Below are 26463 nucleotides of genomic sequence, written 5' to 3'. Positions count from 1 at the left end.
GAAAATGCTTTTCTTCATCATGCAGGAAACGTGAACATTGATGATATAGTGAGAATTGTTAGCATTGTCAGTAATTGTTTTAAAAAAATAAAATGAAATTGTCGACAGGAAATGGGCCTCGGGCCGTACTGGCCCCTGGTCCACAACCACCGTGCGGCGGACTGGTAAAATGACACGGGCCAATCGGATTAGTTTAAAAACATTAACAGAGCAAACATCAACAATACATAATTATTTAGCTATGTCTGCATTTAGTATGCTTAATGGATTAAACCTTCTTATTTACCTTTAATGACTTGCACTTAATGCAGTGGTTTAGAACTGTGGACGGTTGAGAGGGCAACGCCCTTTAATTATTGCAACTTCAAATCACATACTTTGTGGTTTAACATGTGGAAAATGTGTCTACATTGGCCAGTGGTGTGCAAATAGGCTTGATAGAAGTGACGTGAAAGACAAATGTGCATCTCAACTTACGAAGACACTTTGAATATTTCAAATCTGGTCTGCGCATTCAAGTGAGCCTCGTTCCTCCATCATACTGACCTAACCAGCTTGACTGCGCTATAAGACAAAAGCACACTTCCCATTTTTATCAAAGCATGCCACGGCATGGGAGTCATAATGCAACACCTACAGTCCATTCTTGTTGTGAGCACTTGTGTGCGGATTGCAGCAGGCGGAGATGGATGCTTTGGAGTCCTTGCAGCTGTTCATCCGACACCCCCCCCCCCCCCCCCCGCCCCAGGAGGTGAGAGATACACTGAAGTCCTCTGCCTCTTTATCCTCTTGTGACAACAACAGAGACGTGGCTGTGCATGTGATCCAAGCCATCGCAGCGGATTACAACACATGGGAGACAATCAGCTGAGTTGGATCAAGAATCCTTTCCAAAGTCTTCGGAGGCCATTAAAGAAAATGGAAGAAGCCCCCTCCGTTCTGCTGGATGATCAATACAAAAGTAATTTGGCTGCTCCCCTCCACCCAGGAAACAGGCAGTAGCAGCAGCAGCAGCGGCGGTAGCTACTCTCCCATCCTCTTAGACTTTAAAACCCAAAAGAAATAAACAATTCATGAGCAAGGCTGCAGACTAGTGAATGTTACATTATCAGCTCAGCGCAGTGCTCATGTCCTCACCACGAGGCTTGATTTGGGACCCCTGAAGTCATCGAGGGGGGGCAGAAAGATAAACAGGCAGCAACAAACAAAACTGAGAAAGTGGTTTAGCGGCGTTTAGAGTTTCACTCTGTGTGACAATAAATGTGTTCTTGAAAGACGCAAAAAGGTAGAGTTAAGTGATTTGGGAGACCTCTACTGATCTGTCAAGATAATAAAATCAGGTAAAAGAGTCCTTAAAACATTAACGTCTTTATAGTTGGAGCGGGACAATTTTTGCATTCAAGGGCCAGATACTTCCTTAAAACAGACAGATGGACCAGGGGATTTGAATATGAGATATACTGTAGATGTTAAAAAAATATTTCAACAATAAAATAACAGATTTTCATTTTTAAATTGGATTATCTAATAGTATACAAAAACGTATTTTTTATTTATAGTAAATCAAAGCAATTATTTAATAAATCAAACATTTTTATTCATTTAGATGTAACTTCTAAATTAACAGAACAAATATTGCAGGACTCTTTATACTATAAATGCTCAGTGGGCCAGATTAAAGAACAGAGCAGGCCAGAATTTGCCCGGTGCTTGTGTGGACTATTTGATTTGATGAGGGTCTCAAAAGTGAACAAGACCTAACGCGAGAGGGTTCAAGCCACCTCAATCAGTCCATCTCCATCTGCCACATCCCTCACTGATGAGCGCTGCTGCTCCCAGTCACCATGACAGTATCAGTGAATACATTAGAGTGGGCAGACAGCCCCCCCCCCCCCCCATTGCAGTACAGAAAAGCTCGACGACGACGACTAATTTACTGGTTTCGGTTATTATGACGGAATACATCCCAATAATATTGAGCCTGTTCACAAGGATAAGGTTCTGGTTGTTGCCGAGAGGCTGTAAGTGCACAGTCATGAAAGAAAATCTGATGTGCGAATAATCCAAATACTTCACACATTTTTTTTTGGGGGGGGGGGGACGGTTAATAGAAAACTGGAATGCGCTAGCATGGCAGCTCAGCTAGTAAAAATCTGATGTTAATTAATGAATCAAGATTTGAAATGTGTGGATGGTGCAGAAGTGAAGGGATTATTGCCCTGCAAGGAATTGTTTTACCAATGACAGTTAAGAAATGATGGATGTACAGTCCTCAATTTAAGAAACAGACAAACAATATGGATCCCCCCCCATTCTTGGTTGATGTACAAATTTCAGCCGCTCAACAGTTAGGGGTCTCCCTTGTCATATTTTGCACTTCATAATGTACCACACATTATCAGGCTACTCTAGCACACATACACACACTTGTTTTACCATGAGTCACACAGATTGTAACCCGTGCAGGATATGGCTTGGCATTTTCTTGTTGAAGTAATAACCAAGAGTGTCCCTGAAAAAGATGTTGCTTGGGTGGCAGCATATGTTAATTGACTCCTGCATATACCTTTTCGCATTAATGGTACATTCATGCTATTGGCACTAACAACACCCCCCCACCCCCCACCATATCATCACAGATGCTGGCTTTTGATCTTTGCGCGGATAAGAAACCATTTTTTTTTTTTTAAATGTAACGCATTTTCATGATCAGAGAGGTCTAAAATTCTCTTCTAAATAGATAAGGTGCCATGTCTGATGTGCACACCAAGTCCCAACATCTGCAAATGTTGTTGCGTGACTTGTCCAATAAAGTACACTTAAACACACTGGTTTCATAGATAGCATGCATGCTATCTAGCAATGGTTAGGACCAGTGTCTGCCACCGGAGAAAACAACCACGATGGTCTCTTAATGACTTTATTAAACAAACTGAAATGAAATACAATAATCAAAAATACATTCTGAGCAAACCTGCTGGTAACCTCAACTGACAGTATACTACATGCTCTGTTGGTGATGAAACGTATGCACAAAACTTTTAAATATAAGGATTAATTCCATAAATACTTAGTCACTACTTCGCAGGTTAACTGATCATTTATTTTAGAGTCAATAAAGGAAACATGGTCAAATGACCACTTGTAAATCATAATTTAAAAACTACAATTTTGAAGAATGATTATTCTTCAGAGTGGCTGACAGATATTTGATCATGAGGACATTAATTCAAAACACAATTTTGGTGGTCACATTTACGAAAGCACAACTTTCCAAGAAAATAAACATCCAATTTGTTCTGGGACACTCGTGAACTTCAGATTTTTCTGGTTATTCTGGAAATAATATTTAGCAAAAACAAGTTATTCACTGTTACTATTAGCACATCCATTCGTTTTCGATAACGCTTGTTCTCGTTTAGGTCACAGGGAAGCAAAAACGTACCATTGGTATCTCGGGCCACATTTTGACGAACATAAAACACACCCACATTCACATCTAGGACAATTCTGAGTCTTTAAATAACCCAAAAAGTATGTTATTGAAATGAGGGAGAAAGCCAGCATACCCAAAGTAAACCCATACAAGCACAGAAACCTTGAAAACTCCACACAGGCAGGCCTCAGCTCGGATTCAATCTGCCAACGTGAAAACCGTGAGGCGGAAGCCATAAACGCTTGTTCACCATGCTACCCAACGACGATATAATTCTTTGACTGGTCACCAGCTAATTACCGGGCAAATAAAGAACTATTCACACTTTTATACAAAATTTGGTCTTCAGTTAACCCAACATAGATATTTTGAGAACGTGGGATGAAGTACCCAGAGAAAAGTCAAAGACAACATGCAAAGAGTTCAGATTCGACCAAGGATCTCCCCACTCACTGCGAGACAGCCCTGTTAAGCACTGTTTCCATGCATGGTGCACCCTCTCTAGATTGCTTCACCTCAAAATGTGTCACATGGTGAAAGTTCTCCAAATTGATTCTCAATCAATTAAAAAAAATGTTATCGTAAAGCACTAAGAGCAAAAGATTTCCTGCAAACAAGTCCCTGAAGTTGCCAATCACAACCTTAGAAAGAATGTCCTGGTTATGTTTTGAATTATATTAGTGGTGATGTGAAGCCATCGGCCTCTATAAAGACCTTTTTTAATAACCTGTTCAATGAGTAGACGTCAATATAGACTTTAATGTTAAAATGGCAAAACACATTTTTACCCTGGCTTTTAAAAGGGCAAATATTACTTCCATCATCATCATCATCGTCGTCGTCATCGGGGCATGTAGAAAAGGATGATAAAGGTCAAAGTCGATGCAGCCAAAGTGATGAACTTACTTGCAGCTCGTTGTTATTGGCCATCATGTGCTTCCAGGTGACTCCTATTAGCGCCCGCTTGGTTTTAAAGATCAGATCATGGTGTAATTCCTAGTCGCGACCAGAAAGCGGGCAAACGTCGGTAGCGCCGTAGTTAGCAACAGTCCACTCCCTTAAAAGTACTCGGAGGAAGCGTCAACCTGAACCCGGACAGGAGGAGATTCGAGCGCAGAGGAGAGAGGAGACAGTCGCCTCCAGGCTGGACCTCGAGCCGCATCGCGCAGTGCAGCGTGTCTTGAGGTGGTGGGAGCGAGGAGGAGGTGGCTGGGGTGCCTGGGGTGGCTGTCTGCTCATCCCCCGGAATCAGAGCCACACTCCGCTCCACCTCCCGCGGGCGCCCGGGGCCATGTCGCCGGCTTTCGCGTACTCCTGATCGGACACGGTTGAATTGGAACAGCAGCTCTGGGAGGGCAGAAAACAGACGCGAAGACACTTCAAGGAGGGAAAACAGAAACCTCACTTCCGGTGGCGACTTTCAGAATAAAGCCCGGAAGCCCACGTGTTGCAGCAAAGTGTCCATTGGAAAATTACGGAGTACAGTATCCCCCACAACTCAGTCGAAAGCCATCTAGGATGGGCGCTCGTTAACCGCAACAAAATGAAGGGACGGGGGCGGATCTACAGGGTGGTCACGAAAGACTGAAACTTGCTCACCCTCACCCACGCCCCCACCTCCTCAACATACGTGTGTAATTTTACATTTTTTTTTTCCATAGCAAATCAAGGCAAGATGAGAGTGACAGACATGCAATGGAGAAATGATAATGCGAGTGTTTCCCTCAGAGAACGAGTCCTCTCTTCTTCAAGTGGACCTCCAACAAGTAACCGAGGAATGTTACCTTCTCGCACTATAACTGGATAAAATTTAGACATTATCATTAATATGTAATGATAGAAGTCACTGACGGTGTAGTGGTACACACGCCTGCTTCTGGTGCGGGCATCGTGGGGTCGATTCCCGATCAGTGACGGTGTTGATATCTGCCCTGGCACTGACTGGCGACCAGTTCAGGGTGTAGTCCGTCCGCTAGCTGGGATAGGATCCAGCTTCCCCACAACCCTAGTAAGCATAAGCGGCTTGCATAATGACATATGGCATGACATATAATGATAGATTGCAGATGCATTCATTAAGGTGCGTACAGAAAAATAAAATAATATTGTGTTACTGAGCTACAGTGAAAATGTTGTCAGAATAATAGGAATACAAATTGCTGGGAATTTTGCATTTACTAACCTTCTTACCTTAATTATATGAGCCTGACAGAGTCAGTAATTGGAAATTTCACTTTTGCCTGAATTGTAAGCAATGTACAGGAATATTGTATTGGTACCTTAATTATTCCCTTTTGCGTTTTATTTGGAAAATAAACATTATGAGGCACCCCAAAGTGATCACTCTGGCCATCTCGTTGAATATTCTCCGTCTCTGATCCAGTAAATGAATGGACTGGGAATCAGCTTTTTGACTAAAAAGATGTAATCGTTCAGTACGTTAAAAAATAAAATGAGCTCTTATTTTGAAAGTGCAACATAACGGTCCATCCCATAACCACATAAGTAAGGCTATTAGTGATAGCTTGATTCCGTACACCCCTTTAGTTTGCTTCATGCGGACCTGTTGACTTGACAAGCGGAAACTACAAGGAAGTAGGCGCTATCAGCTGTCGACTCATTGCTGTACAATTACAGTATACTATACGAACTCCCCACAAAATTAGGTACTCCGGCACGCTGAGATCCAATGCTTTATTATTGTGGTTATAGTTGACAGTGGTGTAGAGCGGTTACTGCATCATACTGATTTGTTTCCAAGATCATCCATCAATCAATTTTCTTTGTCGCCTATCTTCACAAGGGTCCTGGGAGTGCTGGAGCCTATCCCTGCTGTCAATGGGCAGGAGGGAGGGTACACCCTGAACTGCTTTCCTGGCAATCGCAGGGCACATGGAGACAAACAGCCACACTCACAATCACACCTAGGGGCAATTTAGAGTGTCCAATTAATGTTGCATGTTTTTGGGATGCGGGAGGACACCGGAGTGAACCCAGACAGGCAAGGAGGGAACATGCAAACTCCACATAAGGCGGGGCCGGGATCAAACCCTAGACCTCGGAACTGCGAGGCCAACGCTTTACAGCTAATCCAACATGCCGCCCTGTTTCTAAGATCATCATGAGATAAAACTAGCTAATGTGTGTTTAGAATAAAAAGGCAGTTGAAACCAGAAGTTTACATATACTGTGCAAAACCCCATTTCTTTTTTGTCATCGTGATGTCAAATCAGACAAAAACTCTCCTGTTTCAGGTCAGTCAGGATCACCAAAATTATTACATTTTACTAAATGCCGCAATAATGAGAATTCCACAAGATGTTTATACTTGCGTATACAGTAGTTGTTTGAATAGATGAACATCGCACCTTCAAGCAACAGGAAATTGCACCCAAGCATGACCTTGTGGATTGTTTTTCTCTGATTTCCTGGCCGATTTCTTTCTTCGGCCGATTTTTCCCATGATTTCAAACAGGAAGCCAAGTGTTTGATGTGCGGCCTTGAATACATCTCCAGGTGTGCTGTCAATTAACTCAGATGTTGTCAGCCTTCCAAAGCCATCATCTGGGCTTCGTCATGTTCTTTAAAGATACTGTAGCACATTTTCTGTATGTAAACATTTGACCTCGTGCGTGATGCTGATTACTTAAATCTATGATGTATTTGTTCTAAATAATGTTTAAAACACCACGTCTACTCGCTCACGGGATACGCCACATTTACGTCATTACGCGTGTGAAAGCAATATGTGCTGTACAATTGAGTAAGCACAAATATTGACAAGAAATTTCAAACTTTATTACGTATTAGGAAGCAGGATTTTCTCAATTTTCCAAAGAATGTGATTTGGCAAATGGAACAGCAAAATCTGTGTGGTACAAAAGATGAAAATCTTAAAACGTTCACATGATTACAATACAATCTTCAATGGAAACACATTTCATGTAAATACATCAACGTTAGTTACATCCAGACACGACATATTAAAAAAAAGGAGGGGGAGGGGGGTGGAATTGAGGCACTGTACTGTAGACTATGTCATTTGAAGGATTTTGGTCTCTAAACATGCATTGTTCGTGCTGGTTGTGCTTAATTGCTCCATACAGCTGCCACATTTAAAAACGTTTCATTAAATCTGCACATCTAGCAGCTATCAGCAACACTTACTAGTATTTGTCTTACAAATCTCACATTATAAAACATACTTTGGGTTGCCAACGTCGAAATATATTTTTCATGAAACTATACTCTGGCTTTTATCATGCACATGCTGCTTTCAAATGATGACAGATATAGAAACTTCTTACATAAATACTTGTACACACCTATAATCTAAAGTTGTATAGTATTTGTTGTACACATGTTTTAATTTAAAAAATGAAGTATTGAAAATATAATTGCATTACATGTATACTGCATTTAGTAGTTTTTGCAGGTACAGTACAATGTACATTGTACTGTACCTGCAAATTTTTTTAAGCGCTATTGTCTTGCTCACCCTTTAGGTGGCACTGTTGTTATTATCATCCATATTTAAATTAAGTTTATTTTTCCAAGACGTTGAATCACAGGGGTGCTCTTAAAGACGTTTAAATGCGTTTGATAACCAGTGGATATAAAAAGTCTACACCCCCCTGTCCAAATGGTTTTTGTGATTTAAAAAAATGAGACCACGATAAATGACTTTAGCATTGATGTTATTTACTGCTTCCCACCAAAAGAACATCATATCACAGCAAAGCAAGGTGGCGGCAGAGTCATGCTTTCAGAATATTTTTCTTCAGCTGCAACTGGTGCCTTTTTGAACATTTAGACAAAGCAGTAAGTGTTAGAACAAAACATAAAGGCTTCTGCTAGAAAAACTATAAATAAATACACAAATAAAAGAACAGAACTGAAATTTATTTGGATTAATAGTTCATTCTAAAAGTTATAAGAGGGTAGTATCTCACAGTATCTGTTATTTATTTTTATCTCCCCTTTCATATATATGTAATTGATTTAGATGAGTTATACATCACATAAACTGGAGAAAACGATTTGAAATGATTAATCTTGGCCTTTTTTTTTTAATCACAAAATGCTGGCATTTTAACATGCCCCAGGTATTTCTATAAATTAGAATTAAGTGATATGAAAGCCTGTACCAACACGAAATTGTCTCTAAAAAGTGCAATGTATATACAGAATACACTATAGACACACACACACATATACATATATATATATATATATATATATAAACTCTTCTCATAATAACCTAATAGGAAAGATTCCCCACCAAATGTCTCCCCAAAATGGTGCATTGTCTCATCCCAAGTACGCTTCTTCCCTCGCCACGACATCATCGGTAACTGTGGCGACTCCCTGAATGCTGGCCGACCCAGGAAATGAGGCGACAGCTTTGGAATTTGAGAGGGATGACAACAACTGCAACCCTGACTGACCCGCCCCCCACCTCGCACCCCCAACCCCTTGTCTACCAGCACCCTCGCAAAGCCCTCACCAGTCCATTCAGCACCTTCCTCCCATAACCAGACAAGGAGGGCCTTCTTCTCTCCCACAGCCCCTTCCTCCAGTCCTCCATGACTGATGCCTCTATTGGGTCCATGAAATCGTGGTTGTCCGATGGAGTCACAGCAACATGTTATGACTGGATGCTGTTGAATGTGCCCAAAGCCTTTTCAGACTGGAAATAATCCTATTTGATGAACACAATGGGCTGTTTCATCACACTTTTTTTCACTCCTCAAGACTTCATTATGAAGGTTTGGTGGTCCCCTGTACCATTAACATGTATATCAAGAAACAGAACTGAAACCTACCTGTACAGACACTTTAACTCACATGATAAAGTAAAACAAGTGCAATTTGTCATAGCTCAAGAAACAGATACACAACCACAATGTTAGGTATACCTGCACAATTCATTTCCTTGAGGGATCCCTCCCAAGGAATCAATACTCTATCTCTCTACAGTGAAGAAAATAAGTATTTGAGCACCTTGCTATATTGCAAGTTTTCCCACTTAGAAATCATGGAGGGGTCTGAATTTTTTATCGTAGGTGCTTGTCCACTGTGAGAGAGATAATCTAAAAAGAAAAACCCATAAATCACAATGTATAATTTTTTTAACGACCTGTGATAAACCTGCAAATAAGTATTTGAACACCTGTCTATTAGATAGAATTCTAACTGTCAGACCTGTTAATCCGCCGTTAAAAGTCCACCTCCACTCCATGGATTATTCTGAATCAAATGCACCTGTGTCAGGTCGTTAGCTGCATAAAGACACCTGTTCACCCCATACAATCAGTAGGACTCAAACTTGTAACATGGCCAAGAGCCAAGAGCTGTCCAAAGACACCAGAGACAAAATTGTACAACTTCACACGGCTGGAAAGGGCTACGGAGAAATTGCCAAGCAGCTTGTAGAAAAAACGTCCAGTGTTGGAGCAATCATTAGAAAATGGAAGAAGCTAAACATGACGGTCAATCTCAATCGGAATGGAGCCCCATGCAAGATATCATCTCATGGTGTCTCAGTGATCCTTAGAAAGGTGTCAGCCCAGGACTACATGACAGAACTTGGTCAATGACCTGAAAAGACCTGGGACCATCGTTTCCGAGGTGACTCTTGGTAATACACTCAGATGTCATGGTTTAAAATCATGCATGGCATGGAAGGTTCCCCTGCTTAAACCAGCACATGTCAAGGCCCGTCATAGGTTTGCCAATGACCAGTTGGACGATAAGAGGAGTCATGGGAGAAAGTTTTGTGGTCAGATGAGACCAAAATTGAACTTTTTGGTCATAATTCCACTAACCGTGTTTGGAGGAAGAAGAATGATAAGTTTCATCCCAAGAACACCATTCGTACTGTGAAGCGTGGTGGTGGTAGCATCATGCTTTGGGGGTGTTCGAGGTGTTTTTCTGCACATGGGACAGGATGACTGCACTGTATTAAGGAGAGGATGACCGCAGCCATGTATTGTGAGATTTTGGAGAACAATCTTTTTCTCTCAGTCAGAGCATTGAAGATGGGTCATTGCTGGGTCTTTCAACATGACAAAGCACACAGCCAGGAAAACCAGGGAGTGTCTCCATAAGAAGCATATAAAGGTTCTGGTGTGGCGTTGCCAGTCTCCAGACCAAAACCCAATAGAAAGTGTTTGGAGGGAGCTTAAACTGTGTTTCTCAGAGAAAGCACAGAAACGTGTCTGATCTAGAGAAGACCTGTGTGGAGGAGTGGGCCAAAGTCCCTCCTGCAGTGTGCAAACCTGATGAACAACTCCAGGAAATGTTTGACCTCTGTAATTGCAAACAAAGGCTACTGTACCAAATATTAACATTGTTTTTCTCAGCTGTTCAAATACTTACTTGCAGCTGTATCACACAAATCGCAAAAAAAAATATATATATATATATATATATAATCATACATTGTGATTTCTGGATTTTTCTTTTTAGATTGTCTCTTTCACAGTGGACATGCACCTATGATGAAAATTTCATTCCCCTCCATGATTTCTCAGTGGTAGAACTTGCAAAATAGCAGGGTGTTCAAATATTTATTTTCTTCACTCTATCTATCTATCTATCTATGGTAATATAAACTATGTCTATTCTGTTGTCTAATCCATCCGTCTCTTATTCTATCTAATCTAATTTAAAGTAATCTAATCTAGGTCTGTCTGTCTATCTGAAGTCCATTAATATATCTGTAGAGCAGATTTTGTCGTACCCACATCACACAATAATTACAGTATGTACCAAAAGTAGTTCTTTAAATGAATGAAAACAAGTTTAGCCGTCAAGCATGCTCTAAAATTACTGAACAACACACAATATACAGGTCCAGCTAAGAGAAATCAACGACACGGTATAGTTTAAGCGGAATCGATGATAAATGGAAATCATTGTAGTCTTTTGATTGACTACAAGACAAGATTAAAATCATTAAGGTTATTACATGCAGTGTTGCATTGATGATACAAAGAATAGAGACTTATGCTAATACTGTATGAGGTTGTGTCCATTACTTGGAAGAATGTGTGTGTAGCAAACGCATAGTTATGTAGCTAATGCAGTCACATCGTGGAAAGTGGAAAGCAGTAGTTTTCCCAAACAATGTATGAATCCTTATCTCATTGGTTAATTCTTATACTGAGTTGACTCAAACGCTGCATTTTGGGATGCGTGGAACCACCAGTGCATGGATTTCCCCAAATGGCTATTGTAAATAATATTGAACTTTTTAAAAAACAATTTGAAGTATTAAAATTTGGAGCTTCGCGGCACATAGTTTGTCAAAGTGGATTTGCCAAACAATTTTATGCTCCAGATCTAGTTCCTTTTTCTGTTTTGGGTAACCACAAGTCAATGTTACATTTAGTGCTTTAGCAGGTTTTCAGTAACAGAGGTATTTTCAAACTCCCAAAGATATATTCAAAGGTCATGCTATTGTACATGGTTTTGTTAATGGATTATTCTAAGACTGCCCTGAATCTTGCCACCTAACATCAATAAGTATATTTGTAAAAGAACCAACTATTTATTTTGTTCTATGTATTTCTCTATTGACTGGTTGACTAGTGTCGAGTCTCCACTTCCACCACAGTCCAGTCACCAGGTGGGGAGGCCCCCTGGCCATCCGGGGAGTAGCTGCTGACTGCTGTGATGGTAGCTGTGGGAGGACTAAATTGGTGCAGCACGTTGGGCCACTTGCTGCTATCTAAGGGATTCAAGGTTCCACCTGTCCCCACAGGTAGGAGGAGCAGGGGTGGGCAGTCTCCATTTTCTGACAACATCAGGGTCTGGTTGATCAGCTGTTGAACAATGTCCACCTTTTTGTTCCATTCTGCTTCCTGAGGAGGAAACGGACACGTTTCTCTCCGGAAGTCTCGCATCATCCTCCTGCCTTGGGTGTTCCTGTTGCGCTGCACTCTGGCGTCGTCATCCTCGTCACTGGTTTCCATGGCCTCATAGATGGTGCACAAGCCTGAAGATGGCGAGAGCATGACACCAGTCGGGCTCCTCCTCAGCTGCTGCTGTTGTTGGATCTGTTTCTGCTGCATGCGGTACTGTTGCTCCAGCTCCAGCTGCCACTGCAGAACCTGCCTGCGGTGGCGGTGCTCTTGCTGCTGCTGTTGCAGCTGAAGCTGGAGAAGTTCCCTTCGCTGCTTCTCCAACTGCTTCTGCTGTTCCAGCCGTAGCCGCTCCTCCTCCAACCACCGCCTCTTCTGCCTCTCCTGTTCTTGACGGTGCTGCATTTCTTGAAGCTTTTCCTGGTGTTGCACCAGCCTCCGCAATTGTTCCCCATGCAAACCGCACTCGTCTTTGCTCTCGATTAAAGGTTGCTCAGTTTGGGCAAACTGTGCTGCAACAGCTGGGTCAAGGGGCCTCCTGTTGCCCGGAACCAGTGCCAGATAGTGACCATTGGCTATGGGAAGTGTGCTGGAATGGTTCTGGTTCCGGTTGTCTTCCAGGGTGTGTGTCTGCAGCCAGTCATCCAATTCCCCTCTCTTCTTGTCTCCTGTGAGACATTCAAGATCACTTTGTGCATCTGTTAGATGCATGCAGAAACTGAACAGGTGGCACAACAACGAGGACAAGGAGGAAGTGGGTTCAGGAGAAGTCTCACAGGGTGAAGGTGCAACTCAAAGGGAAGTAATATCACGTTTTGAAATAGATTTCCAACTTAATTATACCCGGTTATGTGATATTTCATTGCATACAGTAGGAAAGGAAGTCCTCTGGCTCCTCAATTATTTGCTCTCCACACCGGGAAAATGGAAATTAACATTGCGTAAAAAGGCTATATAGAATTGCAGAAAACAAGACTGTGGACAGTATAAAGGTTAAAAAGTATTGTCGCATAAAAACGTGAATATTGGCATGGTATTTTAGGCGTTACATCAGGAATGACTGCATCAGCATGATAACACTGACATCCAGTAGAAATGCTGGTACTTGTCTCTGTGTTTGTTATCATACCGAGCAGCTGTCATTCTCTTCACACATACATGTAATAGGATAGACAGGGAATAACAAAGACAAAGAGCAATAAAAAAAGTAGAATTATAATTTGTGTATATCAGTCAGTAAAGTATATCAGGATTAAATTACAAAAATACATAACTGCTATTGGCATTTCTGAAACTTGTACTATCCAGAATCAGTGAACAATGAAACCTTGATGCCTTAATGAATTGTTAGGTAATGTACGATATACCTCCCACAAATTCAATATGTACAGTAGATATTGTACTCTAGGAAGCTGATATCAACAAGAAGACCCTTTCAACCCCCCATAGTGAGAAAATTATTTAAATATGGAACTGGAATGTATTGGTTGAGAAATGTAACTGATAGATGACCAAAACAAAAACAAAAAATACTGATTTGACAATTGACCTTTGCTACCTGTGTGATCTTCTAGTACTATTTTAAAATCAATTGGGTTCTGGCTTTAAAAGTGAAATCATCCTTGAAGGTCAAAAGTAATATGACAAATGGAAATTTCCGATAAGAAACCTGGGGTTCAATGTAACGCAGTCTCGCTTAGTCACTATAAAGATGTCCCTTGACTAAAAATAAAGTAAAAGTAACTTTGGTATAGACATTTTTGTATTTTGAATGTACTTAGGTATGGAAAACAAAAGTATTACTAAAGAATAAATGGGTAGAATTTGGACTGTTTAATACACAGGCGTTAAAAATTAGCATGTTAGCTAATAAGCGACATTAGCGTGGCCATCAAGCTCCAGTTGTGTTAGTGGGCCTCAAGACACACTAACACTGTGCCCATATAGAGACTTCCTGATTCCCTGTGTCGAATTTTCATGACCTCTGCCTACATCAGTACAGCCAAACTCCAGTTCAAGGATTGAAGAGATTTTATTTTGCGGTAACGAGTGACGAAGATGGTTTGGATAAATGTATAGAGCAAAAGTATACATTTAGGAAATGTAGTGAAGTGAAACTTGTCAGAAATAAAAAGGATGAAGTAGAGATACGTGAACATTCTCCTCCATTAACAAACTATTTGTATTCACTTACATTGCAAGACTGGTCTCGTTTTAACAGGGACTAACTGTCAAACTGTTTCTATAAGGCACTTTCCAAAAACCTATCCAGTTCACTGACTCCCATACTCCTACCATTTGTTTTGTTGCTCGTAGTAACAACAACTAGTCACATAAGGTTAGCCCAGGATTGACTAGTACAAGATACAAATGTAGTATCCACATGCTGTACATCAGTTTACACAAGGGTCCAAAGTGTCAGGACAGGAGTGGACAAGTCATGGTAAAAATAGAGAGAGGGGGGGGGGGGGGGGATATGGGGACCTCAACATTCAGAGGCAACGGTGTGGATTGTGCAAGGAAGAACAATTCTGAATTTTTAAGTGACTTTTTGCAGTCTGACACAGCACAAAAACATTCAGATGTGTGGTTCCTGTCTCGGCTGTGGAAGATACCCTGTGGAGATTTTGACTTCTACTAAGACATTTTTAGTTGTTCTTTACTTATACCCCATTTTGTTTGGACACTGTGCAAAAAGTGTTTTCTTTGTTTACTGGTTTTGACTGTTTCATTTTTAAAACTTTGCTATAAAGATCCATCGGTCACAAATGCTTTTGTTCTATGGAAAAAAAAAAAAGATTTCCACCAAGGCCATGAGAGTATTTTTTTGGGAGTTCTTTACAACGTAAAAGGGAAATGTTTTTATCATATTACAAAATCAAGTGTCGAGTTGGTGCTTTTAAAAAAACAACTTTTGAGCCATGTATAACCCCACCACTGACCTAATACATTGAGAAAGTACAGCAAATGTAAAATTGTCAAAACCTGACATGTGCTGAATGTGTTCAGAAAGCTCCACAGAGCACCTTACTGAGCGCCATCTGCTAAAGATGAGGTCCCGATGTGATGTTGACTGGTCAAGTCATAAGTGCATGAACATGGTGCAGGGACCTGGGATAACCTCTGGATTCTTTCGTTTGACAAAATTCCATTTTGCATCACTTCCTGTTTTCGGGTTAATCCCATGGGAAGGAACAGGCGGTGCCATGGGGAAACAAATGTGTTGACAAACACTACAGTGACTGAGACACGAGGGCAGTAATTTTCTGGGAGACAGGAAAAAATAAGAAACAGGAACAATGCCTTGCAATGATGTTTTAATGGAATTTTGAAAGACAACCTAGCGTGAACCATTAATTTATGAATATTTCTAGAGCAGAATTACTTAAATGTTATCAGGTAGTACACAGTCTTTTTGCTAGTTAAACATGCAATATATTGTATTGAAAGAGTTAACCAAACGTCCACTATGGGTGTAAAGCTGCGATAGAGATGAAGAGCAATTCATGGTCTAATCACAAATAATAGACTAGTTAGTCTCTCAAGCGACACAACGGATCTGCCAACGGCAGTTTGTAGTTTAAACACATAAAACCGAAAGCCAGAAATACTGTACTGTATGCAGCTGCATGTTATACACCTTAGCAATCTATGCAAACAACAACCTGACACATTAAAAACGTCACCTTAACCAACTGCAATCTAATAACTCCCATACTTACCTTGACACATCTTTAAGGGCAAAGTAGAATTGCTAAGAGCTAGCCTTTATATAGACAGAGTAAAACCGCAACAAAAAGTTTTAAAAGAGCATTGTACTATCACTACGGGGCTGCTGAACATTGTGTGTTGGTACACAAAATAGGGAGGATTGGGATGAACAGAAAGGAACAAAAAAACAACCCAATACAAAAAAAAATGACATTTGATTGGTAAAAACAGTAGGATAAATACAGTCCACTTTGTTCCAACTGTTTTTTTGTTGTTCTTTTTTTTACGTTTAAAAGTTCAGTCACATTGGACCAATCAGTCAATACCCTTCACCGAATACGCACTGTGACTTCAAAAGAACATTCAACTAGAAAATGGTCTCCGTTATTATACACTGGATAAGTTTAAGCCGTAGACTCAAAACCATGGCCACAACAGTATGAAGGAGCCTTCATTTAAAAGAAAAACAAAAAACAAAAAAAACATTCTCATCCCCTTTGTGTTTGTTTTAAAGTAATTTCCTAAAATCTTGCTCTCCGTTTTTGTTCTTCTAAGCAATCTAACCCAACTGGAGAGAAGACAAACACTAGGTAAAGGTGGAGGGTTGCAGGGAAAAGGTGCATTCCAGGGGTATTTGTGAGGGACTTATACATTACCTTCCAGATAATCAGTCTTATCACACATGGTAGAGTAGTAGGACGGCTGGCTCTCATCGGTATTTCCGGATTCCACAGACCCAAGGTGGTGGCTAGGCTCGAATGGATCCACCTCTAGGTGGTGTGCCGTAATCTCACCACCCAGCATGTAGTGATGGTCATCTAGACTGGGCTGTTTGTCTTCTGGAAAACTCAACGGCATCAGGTCCACAGGTCGGCCCAGCCGGTCCTCGGTCTGGGCAACAGCAGCAGCAGCAGCATCAGATGGCAGGGTAAGCTCTTTGATGAGCGATGGGTCTTTGGCCTCCTCGGACAGCTGCTCCTCATTTTCCAAGGAGAAGATGCCCGGGCTTTTTCCACAGCTCTCGGCCATGGAGTGGGCATTGGAGTTGGATGTGGTGCAGTCAAAACCGTAGGATGCCACAGAATTTGCTGACTGAGGAGTGGTCCCACCTCCATCCTCTTCACCCTCTCCAGCTGGTGTATCTCTTGCCTCCTCATCCTCATCAAGAGCTGGCAAATTGCATGTCAGAGTAGGACTGTCAAATGTAGCTCTTTCATCCATCATCACTGTTACATCAGGGTCATTTATCTGCATCTCACCCTCTGTGTCACTGGCTTCATCTACAGAGGTGGTAGGAGAAGACGGGGCTGATGCTGGAGCAGTTGGGGGTCCCGTTCCCAGGACCTCATCAGCTGGCAGTGTTGTAGCCTCTTCCTCTTCCCCATCGCCTTTCTCCAAATGAATACCCAGATCCTGCTCCATGTCAGGCTGGACTGATAAAGGAACTGGAGTGTGCTGTTTTTCAGACCGGGATTCAACTCCTGAGCTGCTGTCATAGTCACAAAGTTCTTCTGGCGTACTTGTCTCGCTGCCGCTGTGGATAGCCAGTGCTGTACCACTCAAGGTGCCGGACTGGGACATGCTTACAGCTGCAGGCATATTCTGAGTATCTTCAGGGATGGATGTCTCCATCTTATAGAATGACTGCTCCTGCTCGGATTCTTGCCCTGACACAGGAGCCAAGAATGGGGAACTGCAATCCAAACCAGTCTGGGCAGGGGACTGTGTGGGACTTTCAGACTCCCCTGCACCATGATCCGACTCAGGGCTCGGGGAGGAGACAGAGAGCAGCGAAGCGGCATGGGGCTGAGCCCAAGTATCAGAAAAGGGGTTGGTCTGACCCCAGGAAGTGGTGGCAGGGACACAAGGTGATGAATCTGCACGATTGAGGTTGTCTAAATGTTCCTCCTCATTAAGGTCATCTTCTTCTACATTATCACAGCTTTCTGTCACTCCCTCACTGTGCATTTCTACATCTTCATCCTCTTCGTCCTCATCTCGTTCCTGCTGATGGAACACCTTATGATGCTCCTCTGCTCTCTCTGAACTTAAATCCATTTCATCCACACGTTCATCTTCTTCATCATCTTCCTCATTGGCCAGGGTTTCCACATTGGGAGAGCCCATGAAGTTACCATCACCTTCAGAGCCACGGAGACTTGAGTCAATAAGGGCATCTGAGCTCTGAGTACCTTCCAGTATTGCGGTGTGCTGAGTGCTGCTAAGGTCAGAAATGCCCTGCTGCCGGCTACTTGTGCAGCTGCTAACGTCTTCAGAGTCCATTCCTGACAAGAGGTCATCACAGGGCCAGCCGGTAGAACCACCTAAAGCTGAAGGTCTGATTTGAAACTCATCAGATGGCTGAGATGTGCTCATATCAGTGATCATAGAGGAGAGCTGATGCCCCAATCTCCTCTGTTCCTCATCTTCATCATCATCATCATCATCATCATCATCATCATCATCATCATTTATTTCTTCATCTGCCTTTTCCACTGCAACTTCCTTTTCATGAGGTGACAACATGTGCCTGGAAGTAAAATCCTCAATGTGAGAGGCACCCAACTGTTGGGACTCTGCCATCGTACAGAAGGTTTCTGTGGGAGGAGTGGATGCCATCAGATTCTCTTTTTCATTTTCCTCTTTTTCAAGTTCATTTCTCCTTGTCTCCCATTCCTCATCCTGTTCATTACACTCCTCTGTCAGGAAGTTCATCATACTGTGAGAAGCCTGTGGATCAATATCACATAGCTCTGTCTGACTTCTGTTCCAGGGATCTGGTTGGATATCCATGTTCAGATGAACAGAAGGATGCTGAGATTCTCTGACAGGAGAAACAGGTCCTAGTGGTGAACAGGGAGGAGACATGATGGTAGTTCCAAGGGAGGGAACTGATTCACTTGCAGACTGTTCAAATTTGTAAAGGGCATTTTGTGATGGGTGTTGAAAATTGTAGGCTTGGTCATGACTTGATTGAGGTTCTAAGTGTGGCTCCTCTGTAAACTGAGAAAATGTTTCATCAAGATCCTCCGGTGACATTTTGAATGCATGATCCAGACTTCTCTCATTTACTGGCTCTGGTGTAAATTCTTGCAGGGGCTTAGCGTGTGATTCAAGTAGGGTTTCATGGTTTTGTTGTTGTATGGGTTCTGGTGTGAGATCTTGTAGGGCTTCTAGTGTTGGTTCTCGCAAATATTCTGCTGTGAGATCTTGCAGAGGCTGGGGACTTAAATCTTGTATAGGTTCTGGTGTGAGCTCTCGACATTGTGGTGAGATCTCGTGTACGTATTCTGGTGTTCTGTGTTCTTGAACTGCATCTAATTTAAGTTCTATTGCAGGTTCTGGTGATGATTCTTGGAGAGGTTCGAATGGTTGTTCTTTTTGGGTTTCTAGTATTGGTTCTTTGACAGGATCTAGTGTAGGTTCTTGAATGGATTCTGATGTTAGTTGCGGTATAGGCTCTGGTGTAGAATCTCGCAGACCTTCTGGTGTAGGTTCTCTAATGTATTCAGGTGCTGGTTGTGGTATGGGCTCTGGTGTTGGTTCTCTGACAGGTTCTGGTGTAGAATCTCGCAGACCTTCTGATGTAGAATCTCTGAGAAATTCTGGGGTAGGTTCTCTAATGTATTCAGGTGCTGGTTGTGGTATGGGCTCTGGTGTTGGTTCTCTGACAGGTTCTGGTGTACAGTCTCGTATAAATTCTGGTGTAGGTTCTCTAGTGTTTTCTGGTGTTAGTTGTCTGACAGGCTCCGGTGTATGTTCTCGTATAAATCCGGGAGTAGGTTCTGTAATGTATTCTGATATTTGTTGTGGTATGGGCTCAGGTGATGGTTCTCTGACAGGCTCTGGTGTAAGGTCTCGTATAAATTCTGGTGTAGGTTCTCTAATGTATTCTGGTGTTGGTTGTGGGATGGACTCTGGCGTTGAGTCTCGTATAAATTCTGGTGTAGGTTCTCTAATGTATTCTGGAGTTGGCTGTGGTATGGACTCTGGTATTGTGTCTCTGACAGGCTCAGGTGTAGTTTCTCGTATAAATTCTGGTGTAGGTTCGCTTATGTATTCTGATTTTGGTAGCGATGTAGGCTGTGGTGTTGGTTCTCTCATGGGTTCTGGTGTAGGTTCTTGTATAGGTTCTTTGCTTGGTTCTTGTGATGTTTCTTGTTGAATTTTTGGTGTTAGTTCATTAACTTGTTCTGTTGATGGTTCTGAAGTAGGCTCTGGAATTATTCCTTGTACTCCAAAGTCTGATAGTGCCTGAGGAGGAATTTGTCCTGCCGTATCCCCAAGAGATTCCACCATGGCCACTTCTGCAGGTTGTTGTGGCTCTTCTGACCCTACAATGGTAGCTGCCGCACTAGCAATTGCTGCAGCAGCAGCTACAGCAGCAACTTCCTTTCCAGTTTCACTCGCTCCTTCTGCTTTGGGTCCACGTTTCACAGGTGTTGGGGTGCTGCTACCCACCGTTTTCTTGGTGCTACTATTCTTGGCTGCCAATGTTTTTGAGGGAGGAGTCTTAGAGGCATCCTTGGAAGGTGTAGACCTGTTCTCTTGTGTTTTGGAACGGGTTGGTGTCTTTGTCTCTGCAACTTTACTTACAGATGTTTTTTTGGCTATACTGTCTGATTTTGAAGCTGGTTTAGGTGTCTCAGATTTTACTGATTTTGTAGTTGTTGAGGGTCGGCTAAGTGGAGAGTCTGCAGGCTTTTTGGCTGCTGGGGTGGCAGCCTTGGTCAAATCTAGGGAGGAAAACAAATATTATAAAAACAATATAATTAAAATAATACCATATGATCAGGACAAAAGGGTACTGTATTTAATTCAATAGTACTAAAGTTTAATTTAGTGAAAGATATAAAAAAAAGATTCATTATAGTTTTAAAAATAAGTGTATTCAGATCTGATGAGAAATGCATGGCCATAAGCAATCCACTGTATAGACTGTGGCTACAATTTGATGACCTCCAGCAAAAGGTGCAGGCTAAACTGGTGTTTCATCCATTTGTGCAGCAGAGAAACCTCTGGCACTTGTTTTGAAGTCCACAAAATATAAGATAGCAGAACATAGCATCCATCACAATCAATACAAATTCTTTTTCTCCATGTGTCAATACTAGTCATAACACTGAGACAACGCAATTATATTTCTGGGACGTATACCTCATCAATGATTTCTAATTACAGTAACGGTCCAATATTTTATATCCAATAGTTTATAGTGTTAATGTGGATAGCATTAGTGCGGATATGGAGTGTGCAAAAAGGATTGTATTATTAAGACTTGAATTAGGGTCGCATGGTGCAAGACTAGTGAGCACATCTGTCTCACAGTTCTACGGTCCCGTGTTGAAACCGGGCCTGTTTGGAGTTCTGTGTGGGTTTTCTCCAGGTACTCAGGTTTTCTTGCGCATCCCTAAACCGTACGCGGTAGGTTAATTGAAGACTTGAAATTACCCGTAGGTTTGAATGATTGTTTGTTTAGAACTTCCATGCAATTGGCTAGCGACCAGTTTAGGGTGTACCCCGCCTCTGGCCCAGAGTTGGCTGGGATAGGGAGCAGTGCGTCTGTAAGCCTAGTGAGGATAAGCAGTATGGAAAATGGACGGATGGACTTGAATAAGATAATGGGTTTAGGTGGTTGGTTCTGATTTGGTTGTTAGACAACAAATGTTTTCTATTTGATTCCAAGTAATGCACCCGGTTCCATGCAATCCAAATAAGGGGTTGCGTTTTAGAGAATATGTCTTTTGAGTCAACAGTGTACCTTTTTTTGCAGGGGTTATGGTTCTAGATGTTTGTGATGCTGGGGTTTTGACACCAGAGGGAGTTGATGGGGCTGATTTGGATGCAACATTGTTGGTAGTGGAGGTTTTAGGGGTGGCAGGTTTTGATGTGGCTGCAGGGCTCTTGGTTGTGAAAGTGGAGTGTGGTCGAGTTGAGCCTGTGGTAGGACGGGATGCTGTTGTGCCACTTGTGGGTCTGCAGGAAGGGAAAGAAAGTGAAATATGTCAGTAGCCTAGAGATTAGGAAGGTTCACCGCTTCAATTCGGATAATCTCTCAAGTTTAAACATGAGTCACCAGTCACTCTTTCACCATGTGTCGGTTAGTGTTATACCATGTTAAAGGGGATAAGTGAAGAAACTCCAAAACAATAAAAACAATAGTGCAGTGCCAAAGTAAACAAGACGTACTGTCTAAGACTCTCGATCCAATAGACTATTCTTAATGAGTTAGATTAGATTAGTGTCGATTTAGTGGTGACCGGAAACTGACCTTACCCTACACAGATGTGGCATCAGTCCCAATCCTTGTATAAGCAGTTTAAAGAAATTGATCTTAACCGGAAAACTACTCCTTCTAGGATTTGTAGAAGTAAATAAGCTTCCTTGTCACCTTCTCATCCAGGTTCAGTTTATGTAGTTTACCTACAATTTGTAAAATAGGAACAAATAGTGGTAAAATTGTAACGACATGCCCAAAAACCTCAACTACAAGTTGATGAAAATCTTCCCTTAGGACAGTACAGTACAGTACAGGACAATCTCCCCAAAGACCCATTCCAACTGAGGTCCACGCTATTCTTGGTCTCTGGACAGTATCCTTCTCCCATGGCGAAATGAGATGAGAGGCAGTATGCATCAGCCTATATGCTAGGCTTGCCTGCCTGACTGGCCCTGAAGCTGACTGTGTGTCAGGCCTGAGTAAAATAACCTAAATCAAGTCGCCCTGACAAGGTTTTAGTGTGCACTCTTCAGGGTACATGGTACTCTAACCGGCAGTGTCTAAATAAAGACTTGAGTTAGCACTGACAGAAAGAGAACACTGGGCAATGCGAAGATGATTCGGGCCACGTTAATCTTTAATAGTGAAAGGGTAAAAAAAAAAAAAAAAAAAAAAAAGAAATATCTTCCACTTCCCCAACAAGCACACTCATGGTGTATGAGCAAGTACTACGTCCAGGCCACAATCTGGAAAAAGTGATGGAACATGGTTTTGGAAACAGAATAAGCCCAGAGGCAACAGGCGGTAACTAAACAGGGATGTGGTCAAAGGACAAAGTTGTGTTTTGAAATTTAGATGCTGATATTACCACAAAATCGTTGTGACAAGACCGCTAAAAGGGTGATGTATTGATGATAGATTAACACCAAAGATTGGCATTCCTTTCCTACATATTTCATAGGGATGGTTTAAAAAGTTGGGGAGATGCTTGTTAGTGTGCTGATATGCTGGCGTTGAAATGCAAGTCAACATCAGATGTTTGCAAAACATTGCACACCTTCATAAAACTCATCTTCAATAAACTATTGCAGATAACTTTTGTTGTAATAAATTGTAAATACTTGTTTGATAACTGAAAAAAAATATGATTTCACTTGGTTGCGCGGTACATTAGTTCCTGGGACAACGTTTCTCATCGTTGTTTTGCGTTCACACAGCATTCAAGGTAAATGAGGATGAGGACATGGCAGAAAGTCATTGCATTACCATGTATAAGTATCAGTAGAAAAAAAGACCTACACTGTCCAAAAAGCAATTATGTCATTAAATCAACTAGGTAGATATTACATTTTGGGTGCTCCATGACATATTAAGGAAAACTGACAAATGAAAGTGTAAGTAAGTTCATGGAAAGAGACATTCCTGAAATAAAATACAGGTAGTCAATTACATATATCCTACCTGGCAGATTCCACTTCGAAGGGAAACGGATTTGACCATTCACAAGTTAAATAAAGCTATGCACTTGACAAATAAAATGAAAGCATCACAAAGGAAAGGACAGCTCTAATACACAGACAGGCGTTACATATTTTTGCAAACGCAAAATTCAAGGACAGTTCTTGATCAGCTTGCTCAAAGTAAAAAGGATCATCTGAATTGGAAAGACTACTTTATAGAATGCTGGAAAAGAACTAGTCCACTGAGAGATATATGAGCGCAGGGGTATAGAGGGGGAAATATTCATCCGATTACACATTATCTTATCGCTGTGCCTTGTTCTCCGAATGAAAGCAAGTATTTAGCACAGCTGAAAATCTGTTACAGTATTTAAGAGACTAGGCCAGGCCACAGTTGCTCAGTTGTTGGGGTCTCATGTGTTTTGAGATTACAAGATGTTCCCCGTGTTTAGCAACTGGAACAATATTTGAAAACAGTGGTACATTGATAATTTCGTTATTTTAAGCTTCCTTTCATTTTGCTATCATGATTTCTTTCCCATTTGAATGACAAGATACATTGTAGTACTGAAAGGAGGTCACACAATTCAAAGCACAGCTAGTAAACAAGGAAACAAAAACAGATTTTTTTTTCTCCATTTACACCACAGTGCATTAGAGCTGAAGTAAATGTTAAACTGGGATCCCAGAAAAGCACTGGAGACGCAAAATCAGATGACTCATGTGGTTAGTTGCTACGGGCACACTAAGAAACACACAGCAAGAAGTTTGCCTGAGGAGTAATGATAACACTAGCTTTGTTGCTAATACAAATGTACTCAATTATTGCAGCCAAAAAAGGATAGCTGTGTGAGAACATGGCTGCCTGCTGGGGCTGATTTATTCCCCTTCAACCACCAGCTACTTTAAGATTTGAATAATGGGATTCATTATCAAAAGGAGCAGAACATGCATGCAGACATTCCCCGCAGCAAAGGCAACACAAATTGTGTTGCACAGACAAAACCACCCTTCGAAAGATCGTCACCATGATATTAAAAATGAATAAATGATAATTTTGCTCCAGAAATATAGAGGCTGGATCTTAACCCTGAAGCTGAGACATCAGGAAAGATGCAACCATGCGAATGAGGGCACTTCAGTATTTTATTGTTAAATGATCCTCATCTTTAAATGAGATCATGACTGTTGTTTTCCCTCCGCAGGTGTCCTACGAAGACAATGGCAACTGGTGGTTAATCTCGGTCACACTAGAGCTAAAATGGTAAACATTGCAAGTGTAGCGCCGGAATTATCAGTTTTGGAAGACAAAGAAAACAACAGGAGATCTGTTTGGGACAAATGGAGGCCACAAACAAGCCCATATGCAAGTGATGCTACACAGTACCACAAACAAAGCATAAAATGACAACAGATTTAGTTGGGGAAAGGGGAAACCACACCAGGTTACCCATTACTAAATGATGCAACAAGATGTCATCCAACTGTTGTTCATATGGGTTGTCCTCTTGTTGGCCCAACAGCACTTGGTAAATCGCAAAGCTAATTTAATCCCGGTCAGAGCTATTAGGCCTGAGGCAATCTCATGAAGAGGCTCAGTTCAAAGGAGTACTTGATGGTCAGATGTAAGTAAGAACTTTCAGCATGAATTAGATTTGGGTTTCTGGAGATGAATGTTTACCAAAACTCGAGAAAGTTTCAAAATGTTGATTTGAGCGGTACAAGGGCCAACTAGTTAGACTCAGGGGTCTCAAACAAATTTATTGTCGTGGGCCACATTGTAGTTATGGTTTCCCTCAGAAGACCATTATGACTATGAAACCATTGATATCTTTTATCACCTCATCATATTTACACATGACATTTTTGAACTAGTTTTTAAATTAGAAATAATGTAAAAATATAATATCTCAATATTACCATTTATGATGGGAGAATTTCACATTTTTGTACAGATTTTAACAAGAATCACGGATGTTAACACACATAATTTGTCTTCGCAGGCCACATATTATCATGTGGTGGGCAGTATCTGGCCCCAGGGCCTTGTGTTTGACACCTATGACGTATAGCTTCTGTCTCCAAGTTCTGATGACTGGGGTTCAAATCCCAGCCCGACCTGTAAGCAGTTTACATGTTTTCCCAGTGCCTGCATAGGTTTCGCCAAGCACTCCGGTTTCCTTCCACATCCCCAAAAGATGCTTGGTAGGTTAACTGAAGACACAAAATTTCCTGTAGATGTGAATGTGAGTGCGAATGGTTGTTTGTTTACATGTGCGCTGCGATTGGCTGGCAACCAGTGCAAGGTGTAACCCGCCTCCTGGTGGAAGATAGCTGGGATAGGCTCCAGCAGTCCCACGACCTTTGTGAGGATAAGCGGCTCAGAAAATGGATGGATGGATGTTTATCTGAACGTACAAATGACAGCCAGACTTTTTAGAAAAGTATTGGTGTCAACGTACTGATTTTCTTTCATGAACACTTCCACACCCGCTGACAAAGGAGACAATAAAAAGGTCAATATAACCTTTTTGCAGAGGTGAAAAGCATATCTGCCTGTACAAATACTGAGACATTATTTATACTTTAATATGTATCAGATTGTTTTTTAATTATATACAGTATAACATCTGAAGTCATCATAACCAACCTTCGAACATATTTCTTGTATAATCCGTAACTCTCGGTGTATGTAATGCTTTTTCTTTGGCTTTTATTTTGCAGCATTTTTTTTCACAAAGATGGGATGCTCTCATGAATTGTATCATG

At 41.6% G+C, this 26463-nt stretch overlaps 2 protein-coding genes across 7 annotated transcripts in view; both read right to left on the bottom strand.

Moving 5' to 3' along the window:
• Positions 1–5748, bottom strand: part of pkn1b (protein kinase N1b) — a 35702-nt gene extending 29954 nt beyond the window's left edge. The window contains exons 1-2 of one of the 3 annotated variants that reach the window (XM_061846308.1): positions 5288–5748; positions 4343–4783 (exon numbers count right to left, since the gene is read on the bottom strand). In XM_061846308.1, coding sequence (XP_061702292.1) covers positions 4343–4369 — 27 coding nt within the window. In that variant the 5' untranslated portion in view covers positions 4370–4783; positions 5288–5748. The other 2 variants (XM_061846307.1, XM_061846306.1) reach the window with 2 other exon arrangements.
• Positions 5749–15607: 9859 nt separating this feature from the next.
• The window catches only part of prr36b (proline rich 36b), a 30933-nt gene continuing 20077 nt past the window's right edge, over positions 15608–26463 (bottom strand). For 3 of the 4 annotated variants that reach the window (XM_061846220.1, XM_061846217.1, XM_061846219.1), the window contains 2 exons: positions 21776–21990; positions 15608–20750 (listed from right to left, as the gene is read on the bottom strand). In XM_061846220.1, coding sequence (XP_061702204.1) covers positions 16660–20750; positions 21776–21990 — 4306 coding nt within the window. In that variant the 3' untranslated portion in view covers positions 15608–16659. The remainder of the gene's footprint in view (positions 20751–21775; positions 21991–26463) is intronic. The other variant, XM_061846221.1, reaches the window with a different exon arrangement.

The sequence above is a fragment of the Syngnathoides biaculeatus genome, chromosome 16 (assembly GCF_019802595.1).
Source record: "Syngnathoides biaculeatus isolate LvHL_M chromosome 16, ASM1980259v1, whole genome shotgun sequence".
Classification (NCBI taxonomy): domain Eukaryota; kingdom Metazoa; phylum Chordata; class Actinopteri; order Syngnathiformes; family Syngnathidae; genus Syngnathoides; species Syngnathoides biaculeatus.
Note: the sequence above shows the minus strand (reverse complement) of the source record. Positions and strands in the feature narration are given on the sequence as shown.